At 44.4% G+C, this 13,038-nt stretch overlaps 1 protein-coding gene across 6 annotated transcripts in view; it reads left to right on the top strand.

Moving 5' to 3' along the window:
- The first annotated feature begins 305 nt into the window (after positions 1 to 305).
- pcnt (pericentrin) overlaps positions 306 to 13,038 on the top strand; it is a 323,443-nt gene continuing 310,710 nt past the window's right edge. For all 6 annotated transcript variants that reach the window (XM_048534231.2, XM_059647013.1, XM_048534228.2 and 3 more), the window contains exon 1: positions 306 to 577. In XM_048534231.2, coding sequence (XP_048390188.2) covers positions 530 to 577 — 48 coding nt within the window. In that variant the 5' untranslated portion in view covers positions 306 to 529. The remainder of the gene's footprint in view (positions 578 to 13,038) is intronic.

The following is a 13,038-nucleotide window of genomic DNA, read 5'->3' as shown; positions in this document are numbered from 1 at the left end:
TGAACACAGCAGGCCAAGCAGCAGCTCAGGAGCACAAAAGCTGACGTTTCGGGCCTAGACCTGATGAAGGGTTTAGGCCCGAAACATCAGCTTTTGTGCTCCTGAGATGCTGCTTGGCTTGCTGTGTTCATCCAGCTCCACACTTTTTGTTATCTTGGATTCTCCAGTATCTGCAGTTCCCATTATCACTGGCTGATTGACGAGGCGTGTCTTAGGGAGAGGTGAGGGAAAGTGCCGAGTGATTGACGGCGGTGTAGGTGGGACTAGCAGGTGATTGATGGCATCGTAGGCGGGTCCGACTGGCGGGCTGGTTAACGGCTCTAGTTGTCATGGCCGCCATGTTGAAAGTAGAGAGTGAGGAGCCGTTACGGAAGGAATGAGGGGGAATTAAGGCGGCAAGAGGAGCAGTTGTATTGGAGTGGTTGAGTGTTGTCCCAGGTGGAGACAACTCCTCCATAGCGAGTGGTAAAGAGGGGTAGTGGCGCGCAACCTTCGGAGAAAGGGGGATTTCCACTCTGAATTCCCAGTGATGGAGGATGAGGAGAGGCGCAAGAAGCTGGAGGCTGCAAGAGCCAAGGTAAAGAGTTAGGTATAAAACTGATGGCCTGATAGTCGATAAAGAGGGGTCAGTGAGTGTGCCTGATTGTCTAGTTTTTTTGTGGGTTGAAGCTGGTTCGAAGAGTTCAGCAGAAGGATGTAAAGAGTCAAAATCCAGTAGATGCCCCATTGTCCAGACACATTTCCCGTGGCTCTAACTGTTCAGTGGCAGGATGTGCAGCCTGTGACCAGTGCAGTCTGCACCGCTTTGCGAGCTGTTTGCAACTTCTGTTTAGTTTACAAAAGCGAAGCGGATAACGAAACTGTAGTATTTTCTCTCTCTCTCTCTCGCCGGTTCTTCAGGATAGAGTTGACCCGAGAGCCATCATCCTGGGTGTTCAGATGGCTCTCTGCTTGACTGGAAGGTTCAGCTGCAATTAAGGCACGTTATGGCAGACAGTTCTGTCCGAAGTTCCTGGATACGATTCTCTCTGCATTTTCCTTCCCTTGGAGAAGGGCTCGCTTTTGAAGGAAGGCCGCCTGGTGTTTTTCTTAGTTGTATCAGGTGTGGGTATCCTGGTGAACACCTGCAAGTACTTAAGAACAGGGTTCAATGCCAAACTCGTCTGGTGTGAGAACCCATTTCAGATTTTGTCCTCTATGGTCGGACTTGCTTTGGTAAGTGATCAGGTAGCGACATGAACAGCCCAACTCAGACTGTCTTACATGGGATAGCAAGAGCTGGTAGATGCTGGAGTCGGAGACAACACAGTATGGTGCTGAGGAACATAACAGGCCAGGCAATATCAGAGGAGCAGCAAAGTTGGTATTTCGGGTCAGGACCCTTTTTCAGAAGTCGCGAGAGGTATGGGAGCTGGGAAATCAAGAGGAGGGGTGGGGCTGGGGAAGATAGGTGAGTGCAGATAGGTGGGGATTGGACAGTGGGATGGGAGGGTTGGTTAGGTGGGAGCGAAGGTGGACAGGTTGTGTCAGGTCAGGGAGGTGGGGATGAGAGGGAGGGTTGGACGTGGGATGCGGCAGGATGGGGAGATTTTAAAACTGGTGAGTTCCATATTTAAGCCACTGGACTGTAGGCTCCTGAGACACAAGCTGAGGTGTTGCTCCTCCAGTTTGCGGGTGTTGTCACTGACTCTGGACGAGGTCCAGGATGGAGATGTCACCCAGGCAGTTGGAGAAGTGAATTAAAATGCTTAGCAACCAGAAGATGATGTTTGTTGCATACAGATGCTCTACGAAATGGTCTTTGAATCTATGTTTGGCCTCACCGCTCTAGAGGAGGCCACATCGGGAGCAGTTGATACAGTAGACCAAGTTGACGGATGTGCAGGTGAACCCTTGTCTGTTTTGGGCCTGGGACAGAGGTGAGGGAGGAGGTGTAGCACTTCCTGCGGTTGGTCAACTTGGTCTACTATATCCGCTGTCAGTGATGTGGCCTTCTCTATGTTGGTGAGACCAAGTGTAGACTCGGAGACCATTTCATAGAGCATCTGTGCTTTGGACATGACATACAACAACATCTTCCGGTTGCCAACCATTTTAACTCCGCCTCCCACTCCCGAGGTGACATGTCCATCCTGGGCCTCCTCCAGTATCACAGTGACACCACCTACCAACTGGAGGAGCAACACCTCACCTTCCGCCTCAAGATCCTACAGCCCGATGGCCTAAAGGTAGAATTCACCAGTTTTAAAATCTCTCCAACCTGGCCTCATCCCATGTCCAACCTTCCCTCTCATCCCCGCCTCCTTGACCTGACACAATCTGCCCATCTTCTCTTCCACCTATCTGCCCCACCTATCCCACTGACCAATACCTCCACTCCCCTGTCACCATCCCACCTATCTTCCCCAGCCCCATCCCTCCTCTCTATTAACTTCCCAGCTGCCTTCCCCCTCCCCGTTTTGGAAGAAAAGTCCAGACACGAAATGTCAGCTTTCCTACTCTGTGTTCATCCAGCTTGACGCTGTGTTGTGTCATACAATGGTGTTGATTGACATTCCAGTTGAGTGAGCATTTCCTGCCTTGATCTTCAGAAGCTTCTCAAGGCAGCTCGTATACAGTTTACAGAAGGGTTGCCAGACTTGAAACGTTAATTTTATTTTCCGTGCACAGAAGCTGCCAGACCTGCTAAGTTTCTCCAGCAATTTCTTGTTTTTTCAGCTCAAGAACAAGTCACTGAGCTTTTTAGCATGATACTGGTAGGCTGCCTAAGCCTCACATGTATAAAACGGGCAGGCCTGTTTCTTGAGGGCAGACTTATTCCTCTTTGTTTCCAGACTGATGTCCAAAGTTTGCCGAAAGCTATACTTTAGCAGACTTTCTCATTTATTTTTCATTGTCAATGTACATGGCTCACATGAAAGTGTACTGCTAAGTGAACTAATCACAGGTGCACTAATCATGAATTGAAACCTTAAGCTCAAATAGAGATTCCTGGAGTGTTACTTTCGTTTCCTTTGTGTTCGTCAAAAAGCAGAAGTTGTTTGCTTGCTCACCTCTGAGCTGATAATTGCTGCAGCCATCAGCATGTAGGAAATTGTGAAGTATAGTAAAATCCCACTCTACATGGGGGATCTGTTCTTTGAAGCACTTGCAAATGATTGAATGCTAAGAATATTTGATTTGGTTTATTGTAGTCATGTACCTAAGTACAGAGAAAAGCTTTGTTTTTTGAGCAGTACAGGCAGATCATAGCAAACAAAGACACACAGATCATAGGGTGCATAGTCAGAGCGAGGCATACAGATTACACTGCACTGGAGGTGTGCGAAGCAAGATCAACATTATTTGAAGGTAGAGTCCATTCAGCAGTATAATAAAGGCAGGGAAGAAGCTGTTCTTCAACCTGTGGGTGCACGTGTTCAAGCTTCTGTAACTTCAGCCTGACGGAAGAGGTTGAAAGAGAATATTACCAGTGTGGAAAGGGTCTTTGATGTCAGCAGCATTTCTGTGGCGACGGGAAGTGTAAATGGAATCCATGGATGGGAGGTTGACTTCTGTAATGGTCTGGGCTGTGTGCACAACTTTCTGTAGTTTCTTCCAGTCCTGGGCAGAGTAGTTGACGTACCAGGCCATTATGCACCTGGATAGTATGCTTTCAATGGTGCAGCTGTAAATGGTGGTGAGTGTCCTTACAGACATGCCAAATTTCCTAAGCACCTGAGGAAGAAGAGGCATTGTTGTGCCTTTTTGACTGTTGCATCTGCTTGGGAAGTCCCAGACAGGTTATCAGTCATCGTTGCTCCCAGGATCTTGACGCTTTCGACCCTCACCACCTCAGCTCCCTTGGTGTAGATGGAGGGGTTGCATGCCCTCATCCTTTCGTCCTGAAGTCAACAATCAGGTCTTTTGTTTTGCTGACCGTTGAGAGAGAGATTGTTATCATTGCATCACGACACCAAGCCGTCTATCTGCTTTCTGTATTCTGACTCCTTGTTGTTTGATATCTGTCCCAGCATGGTGTATCATCAGCAGACTTGTAGATGAATTTCATTGGGAATTGCCTAAACAGTCTTAGGTGTACAGGAAGCACAGTTGGAGGCTGAGAATGCATCCATGAGGGTTCCAGTGTTGAGGGGTAACGTGGAGGAGTGCAGTTGTCCATCTTCACTGAATGCAGTCTGTGGGTCAGGAAACTGAGGATCCAGTTGCAGAGTACAGAGACAAGATCTAGGTCTTGGAGTTTTTGGGATTATTCTGGAAAGACTTATGGTGTTAACTACAGCTTTTAAATGAGTTGGAATCTGATGTAGGTATCCTGTTTATCTAAATGTTCCAGGAATGAGTTTAGGGCTAAGGAATCAGCGTCTGCTGTGGACCTGTTATGTTAGCAAGCAAATTGTAGGGGATTGATGCAGGCTGGAAGGCTAAAGTTGATGTGGACCATGACCACCCTTTCGAAGTACCTCATGATTATGGAGATCAGCATTATGAGGTGGTCGTCGTTCAGGCACGTTGCATGTGTTTCCTTGGATATGAGAATGATAGTGGTTTTCTTGAAGCAGGTGGGGACTTCGGCTTGTAGGAAGGAGAGGTTGAAGATGTCAGTGAATACCTCCATCAGCTGGTGCACATAGGATCTAAATGCGTGGCCAGGGTCTCTGTCTGGACCTGTTGCTTTCCTTAGGTTGACTCTTAGGAAGACCGATCTGACGTCTGCAGCAGTGATGGAGGGAATAGGTGTGCCAGGTTTGAAGGGGCAGGTTGCACCATGTTGCTGGCATTCTGCTTGAACTGACCATTGAGGGCAGTGAGGAATGTATTTCTGTCTGCTATCTTGCTCTGCTTCATTTTGTAGCCCTCTGTGTTTTGTAAGTCTTGCCACAGGTAGCAGGTGTCTGTATGGTTAGTTTAGGCCTCAAACATGGACTGATACTGTCTCTTGGCATCTCTGATGACTTTGCAGAGGTCATAATTGGATTTCCTGTATAGGCCTGGGTTGTCCAACTTGAATGCTGCACGCCTGGCCTTCAATAGGCAGTGGATTTCCCGGTACAAATTTTCTGGTTGGGGAGCTCCGGGATTGACTTCTTTGGCATGCAGCCCTCCACACATGTGCTAATGAAGTCTGTGATGCTGGTGCATACTCGCCGAGGTTTTCCGCTGGGTTCTTCAATGTGGTCTAGTCTGTTGATTCCAAACAGTCCCAGAGATCCTGTTCTGCTGCCTCAGACCACCGTTGTACTACTCTACAAAGGATCCACCTGTCTCAGCTTCTGCTTGTAAGCTGGAAAGAGGAACACAGTATTGTATAAGGTGAATATCTTAAAACCAGGTGAACATTTGAAAACAGTGAACATTTCAGTAAGTAAAAGGGACATTAATGCAGTACAGTAAATTAACTACTCCAAAAGTCAATCGCAGCTGTAGGTTCAAGCAAACTGCTGTTGACCAGTGCTAGGTTGGCCTCACTTGGAATATTTGGTACTTTATCAGAATTCAGTAAAAACCAATAACAGATATTTACTTGTGGAGAGAAATCAGAAAGAAAAACCAACTTCTTCCCCAAACTACCAGTTAGTAACCAGAAATCCTCTCCATATCTGTAGAACTGACAAAGGTCAGACCTCTTCCTATATTCTTAGAAGCTAAAAGCTGCATTCTCATTCAGTCCATCTATCCACTACTGCTTTCTGATAGTGTGTCAATAATAATCACCCATTTTCATATCCCCTGACTGATACACTTTTATTTTTTAAACAGTGTTCATGAAATTGATAATGTTGCTGTGGATGATTGCATTGTCATGACTGACTGAGTTTAATTTGTGGATAGCAACAGTTTACCCCTTCCTGAAGAGTTATTTTCAAATCAGCCTGTTCAGAGATATTATTACACACCTCTGGAGCAAGTGGGACTTGAGTTGGGTCTATCAGAACTCCTTCCTGAAGATTTTCTAGTCTTCTATACATTTCACCTGCCCAGAACAGTCAAGGCAATATGATTCTCATCACTCAATCACACCTGGGTGTCTTCCCTTGATCCCCATGAAACATCTCTAAATTTCAAACACTGGAGTCGGTTCAGTACGTGCCTTTCTTTGAATATTTGTAGTGGTAATGTGGGGCACAATATGAAAATCAGGAAATTTTGAGATATGTGTAACAGGGGAACACAGTATTCATGGAACCTGTAATCTATACTTAGTTTGGGTAAACCTAATGGTCATTAATGTTGTGAAGGATGAATTCATGGAATGTAGACGGAATGGTTTTCAGAACAGTATTTTGAGGAACCAACTAGAGAATAGGTAATTTTATATCTAGAATTGTGAAAGGAGGTAGGGCTAATTAGCTGTGTGTGTGTGTTTGTTTCTGTCATTTAAAAAGATCAAAGCTGAAAACTGTAGATTTTAAGCTGTGCTGTCTTGTGGGTTTCACCAGCCTTGAATATTTTCAGTTGAGTTATTACTTACTTAGAACCAATAGTTGTAAAAACTTAGCCCAGCTGATAGAGTTTCTATGCTTGGTTTGAGCAGAATACTACTGGTGTGGCGGCACCTGCCCTAATAGCCCCTGACACACCTGTTCCCTCTGTCACCGCTTCAGAAGTTAGATCAGTCTTCCTGGGAGTCAACCCAAGGAAAGTGATGGGACCGGGCGGTGTCCACGGCCAAGCACTCGGATCCTGCGTGGACCAACTGATGGAAGTATTCATTGGCGTCTTCAGCGTCTCCCTCCTACAAGCCATAAGTCCCCACCTGCTTCAAGAAGACCACCATCATCCCTGTACCCAAGAAAACACATGCAGTGTGCCTTAATGACAACTGCCCAATAGCTCTGACTTCAATAATCATGAAGTCCTTCGAGAGGCTGGTCATGGTCCACATCAACTCCAGCCTAGCAATCTGCCTCGATCCGCTACAGTTTACCTACCAATGTAACAGATCCACAAAGGATGCTATATCCCTAGCCCTGCCATCATCCGTGGAGCATCTGGACAATAAAGACACCTACGTCAGACTCCAGCTCGTTGACTACATCTTCCCTTGAACACCATTATCCCCCTCTAGCCTGATGTCAAAACTGCATGAGCTTGGCCTCGGCTCCACCCTCTGCAATTGGATCCTCAGCTTTCTGACCCATAGGCTGCAATCAGTGAGGAGAAGTAATGGCATCTCCTCCACAATAACAATCAACTCTGGAACCCCTTAAGGATGTGTTGTCAGCCCCCTACTATACTCCTTGTACGCCTAGAACAGTGTTGGCAAATTCTGAACGAACGCCATCTACAAGTTTGCTGATGACGCCACCATAGTGGGACAGATATCTAACGATGACGAGTCAAAATACAGAGAGGAGATAGAGGACTTGTTGGTGTGGCGCAATGAAAACAGTTTGTCTCTCAAGGTTGGCAAAACTAAAGAAATGATCATCAGAAAGGAAGAGAATGTACTCTGATCTACATCAAGGGAACCATGGTTGAGAGAGTGAAGAGCAACAAGTTGTTTGGAGTGACGATAAATGATGACATGTCCTGGACTTCCCATGCAAATGCGGCAGTCAAGCAGATACAACAATGCCGCCTCTTCCTCATGTGACTCAGGAAATTTGACATGACCATGAGGACCTTCACCAACTTCTACAGATGCACCTTTGAAAGCATATTGTCTGGGTGCATAATGTCCTGGTATGGCCACTGCTCTGCTCAGGACCGTAAGACACTACAGAGGGTGGTGTGTACAGCCCAGACATCACAGAGGGCCAACCTTCGTCCATGGACTGTATTTACATGGCCCACTGCGATGGAATGGCGGCCAACATCATCAAAGATTCACTGCACTCTGGCAATGACCTCCTATAACCTCTTTTGTCAGGCAGAAAATTCAGAAGCCTGAACACACGCACAAGCAGGTTCAAGAACAGGTCCTTGTGGTAATCAGATTGTTGAAGGTACTCTAGCCTCAAATAATGTAACCTGTATGTCCCTCGGACTTTTTGACCTGCACATCATTTGCTTGATGTGATCTGCCTGTACCACTCATAAACAAAGCTTTTCACTGTATTTAGGTACTTGTCAGAATAAAATCAATCAATCAGTTGTTATTTTGGTATTGCCTGGGGGCTATGCAGGAAATGCATCTATGCATGCGTCTATCTTTGGAGAAAATATGGAGGCATGGGATTGAGGGAGATTTAGCAGCTTGGATTAGAAACTGGCTTTCTGTAAGAAGGCAACGAGTGGTGGTTGATAGAAAATATTCAGCCTGGAGTCCGGTTACTAGTGGTGTGCCTCAAGGATCTGTTTTGGGACCACTGCTGTTTGTCATTTTTATAAATGACATGGACGCAGGCACAGGTGGATGGGTTAGTAAGTTTGCAGATGACACTAAAGTCGGTGGAGTGGTGGACAGTGTGGAAGAATGTCGCAGGTTGCAGGGAGACTTGGATAAACTGCAGAATTGGGCTGAAAGGTGGCAAATGGAGTTCAATGCGGATAAATGTGAGGTGATTCATTTTGGGAAGAATAATAAGAAGGCAGAATACTGTGTCAATGGAAAGATTCTTGGTAGTGTGGATGTGCAGAGGGATCTTGGTGTCCATGTACATAGATCCCTGAAAGTTGCCACCCAGGTTGATATTGCTGTTAAGAAGGCAATACAGTGTGTTAGGTTTTATTGGTAGAGGGATTGAGTTCTGGAGCCGTGATGTCATGCTGCAACTGTACAAAATGCTAGTGCAGCCTCTCTTGGAATATTGTGTGCAGTTCTGGTCGCCCCATTTCAGGAAGGATGTGGAAGAATTGGAAAGGTGCAGAGGAGATGTACCAGGATGTTGCCTGGTTTGAAGTGAAGGCCTTATGAAGAAAGGCTGAGGGACTTGGGCCTGTTCTCACTGGAGAGAAGAAGGCTAAGAGGGGATTTAATGGAGACATACAAGATGATCAGAGGATTAGATAGGGTGGACAGTGAGAGTCTTTTTCCAAGGATGATGACGCCACCTTGAACGAGGGGGCATAGCTACAAATTGAGGGGTGATAGATTTAAGACTGTCAGAGGCATGTTCTTTATTCAGGGAGTGGTAAGGGTGTGGAATGCCCTGCCTGCCAATGTAGTTAACTCAGCCATATTAGGGGCATTTAAACAGCCCTTGGATAAGCATATGGATGGGGATGGGATTAGATTAGTTTACAGGTCGGCGCAACATTGCGGGCCAAAGGGCCTGTTCTGTGCTGTATTGTTCTATGTTCTATGATATTGAGGTGGTCTGTTGGCAAGGAGTGATGAAAGGCAAAATCTGTTTTGTGTCTCATGCAACATTTATCTGTGGCTAAGACAAAATCAGCCATACAAAAGTTTATCTTTTGAGAAGGTGTTTCTTAGGCTTCCATTTGCAAATTTCAGATTAGTCCAAATCTTTTGAAATATTTTTCATTTGTGCCTCTTAAAGCAATTTTTTTTTCTACTCATCTTTCCTGAAGTTGATCATTTCTTGTTATTGCGATTCCACTTTTTGTCTTTTGTCTGTTGTCTTTTAGACTGATTCCAAATCGCCAGACATGTGTGAATCTTGAGTATGTGTTGCTATTCTCTTTGATTGTGTGGCCTCACAATTGAGCCTTATTTTGTCCATCAGAACGTACATTTGGACTTTCAGTATGAGTCACTGGATGGGTTTGAACATCTGGCAATTGTTTTCCTCAATTCTTGGGGGTACTGTGCCTATTCAAAGTTCTGCAGATCTGCTTCCTCAATGCAGTCAAGGGGTCAAGTCTATGTCCTTCTGCATCTTTGTAATTCAGTCATCACGGGAAATTTTTGAATTCTATATCTGATGCAGTGTTAGATTAAATAATATTTTGAGCATTTTTATACTTTGAAATAATTGAAATGATTCTATGAAAGTTTAGAATTGGAAATTACATTCTTAAACTATCACAAAGCATTTGTGTAAGGAGAATGTGCTGAAAAGACAGCTGTCCCTGAAATCTGCTACTTAATATAGCAACTAAAAGTAGAATTTATGCCATTCAGCCCCTTCATCTTATTCTGCTATTCAGTTATACCACAGCTGATCTGCCTTTCCTAATTCGTTTTTTCTTTCGTTTGAAACAAATGCCTTGTTGCCTTGAACTAACAAAATTCTGTCATTCTCAATTGAAAGCATCCAGTCTTTTGGGAAGATTAAAAATCAATACTATTTTGTGTACAGTGTTTTGTGTGATCTCACTGTTAAAAGCCACTCATTTTAAGTTTGGGGAAAATTGAGAGCAATGAAGAACAATGTGGAAATAGCTTCTTTATGTAAACCTTTATTGAGTGACATTTTCATTTTAAGCACTCGTGCAAATTCGTGGAAACATGTAGGCTTTGATTGATATTTCAGTTATACCAGAGTACTTAAATTCCCTGCTCATTGGCTACTTGACAGTCCTGAAAATAAGCTCTTGTTTCAAGTCAGATGAGTGTGGACAGATGGTTGAAGTGCTGCATTTTTCTGACTTCTGATATCAAATTATTTCTTGGACTATTCTTGGCCCTTGAGCATCTGTCCTGTTAGATATAGAATTTTTATAAACTGGGCAGTAAGAAATCTTCCAGAATTGGACTTTTTTGTACTTCTGTGATTTTTTTTTTTGCTTTCTAGATGTTGGTTAATGTTGATTACTTCTTCATACGGTACAAATTTTACACAAGAAAAGCAAAATTATTTTGATAGCCAGAGACTTTTCCCCAGGGCAGGATTGACTGCCACGAGGGGTCATAGTTTTAAGATGTTAGGAGGAAGGTATAGAGGATACGTCAGAGGGAGGTTCTTCACCCAGAGAGTTGTGAGCGCATGGAATAGTTTGCCAGTGGTAGACGTGGAAGTGGAGTCATTAGTGACATTTAAGAGACTGCTGGACATGCACGTGGACAGCAGTGAATTGAGGGGAATGTAGGTTAGGTTATTTTATTTTTAGATTAGGATTATTCCATGGCACAACATCGTGGGCCGAAGGGCCTGTACTGTGTTGTACTTTTCTATGTTCTATGTTCTATGTTCTATTTGATTCATGAATCAAGGAGTGTTGTAGGCTTCAAAACACAAGGCTGCTATTTGACCCATTGTATTTATGTTGGCTTACTGAAAGAGCAGTCCAACTAAATCCGTTCCCTTTCTGCTGGAGAGAAATTTCTCATCTTCAAATAGCTATCAAAAAGGAATTTAAATGTATTGTTGAACCAACTTTGCTGCCACTTTTAGGAATTGCTGCATTCCAAATAAAATCTTTGGATGTTTTGGCAATGATCTTCAATCTGTGTCCTTCAGCCAGTGGAGATCCAAGGGGGTGCCGTAGTGGTTATGTCACGGGTCCAGTAATCCAGAAACCCGGATTACTGGGGACATGGATTCAAATCCTACCATGCCAGCTGCAATTGAAAGCCAGTACCAGTAACAATGACCATAACATCTTTCTTTGTTGTAAAATCCCATTTGATTCACTCATGCTATTTCAAGAAAATCCTTCGCCCATCTGGCATACCTGTGACTCCAGACAGACAGCAATACCCTCTGAAATAGCCAAGCAAACCACTTAGTTCAAGAGTAATTGGGGATGGACGATAAATATTGCCTTGCAAGTGACACATAGACCCCATGAAAGAATCAAAATAAAATTTCTCTAATACTACTCAGGAAACTTTACAATCCCACCTACTGTACAGCTGCCTTCTAACATTTATCCACTCAATTCCCACATATTATACACTCCAGAGAAAAGAATTTCTGTATTCGCACTAGCCAATCTTTGTCTTCCAGCAACACCTTAACTGCATTATAGTTCCTCTATCTTCAGAGCAATACTGGTATGCATGCTGACCTCAAACTTTTTTAACTCCGTTAGCCATGTCACACTGTTGAATCAATGTGGTTGCTGGACCTATAAATATCAGCACCTTTCCAGAAGTCTTAATTTCTCACCATTTGGGGGAAAAAAACCTCAATTTTCCTTAGAACAAAGACCTGTGAATGTTAGAGATATGAAACAAAAACAAATTGCTGGAGAAACTCCGCAAGTCTGGCAATATCTGTGAAGTGAAACACCTTTAATGTTGAGTTCAATACTCTTCTTCAGAACTGATAGTAGCTGGGTAAAAGAGCTGTTTACAGAGGGTGGGGACAGAAGAGTGAGCAGATAGGTGGACAGAGGGCCCAAAGAGAGGGAAAAAGATGGGTAATCAAGACAATTGTTGATAGAAAAGTCAGGGGAGAAGAGAAACTAGATGGGTGATAACAGAGACTGTGAGTAGATGAAAATGAGTTTGCTGTATTCAATGCAACCCATTTCATGACAGGCCCTGGGATGTAGCAGTGGTCAATAAACATGGAAGGATATAGTTGTGCAATAAAATGGAGCAGCTCAGTGTTAACTCCTGAAGTCTATAGGATCCCTAAGCAAAAGATGAGGTTTTGTTCAGCCAACTTGCATTGAGCTTTGGAACACTACAGCAGCCGTAAGATAGAAATTTTGATATGGTGGCATAGCGGTCTGTTGAAGTAGCAGTTTGGGGTCAGATTTACAGACAGAACATAAATGTTCTACAAAATGATCATTCAACCAGTTGGAGTTTACTATCTACAATGTAGAGGAGACTGCAATGTGGGCAGTGAATATAATAGACCAGATTGAGTCAAGTGTAGGCAGTTGGCTGCTTCACCTGGAATGTATACCTGGATCTTAGATTGTGAGGAGAGAGAAGGTAAACAGGTAAGAGTTGCACTTGCACAGGAAGGTGCTGTGAGGAGGTATTGGGAGTTGAGGCGGAGTGAACCAAGGTGTTCTGGAGGGGATGGTCCCTCCAGAATGCTGACGAGAGGTGTGGGGGATATGTGTCTGATGGTGCCATCCCACAGGAGACAACAGAAATAGTGGCTTGAGAGCCTTTTGATGCAGAGGCTGATGGGATTGAAAGTGACGAGACCCATTGTAGTTGTGGGAGGGAAGAGAAGGGGTGAGGGCAAAGGTGTGAGAGATGGGTTGGGCACTGAAGGGCAGGGT

Source organism: Stegostoma tigrinum, chromosome 7, assembly GCF_030684315.1.
Source record: "Stegostoma tigrinum isolate sSteTig4 chromosome 7, sSteTig4.hap1, whole genome shotgun sequence".
In the NCBI taxonomy this organism is placed as follows: domain Eukaryota; kingdom Metazoa; phylum Chordata; class Chondrichthyes; order Orectolobiformes; family Stegostomatidae; genus Stegostoma; species Stegostoma tigrinum.
This window is presented reverse-complemented; position numbering and strand designations above follow the sequence as displayed.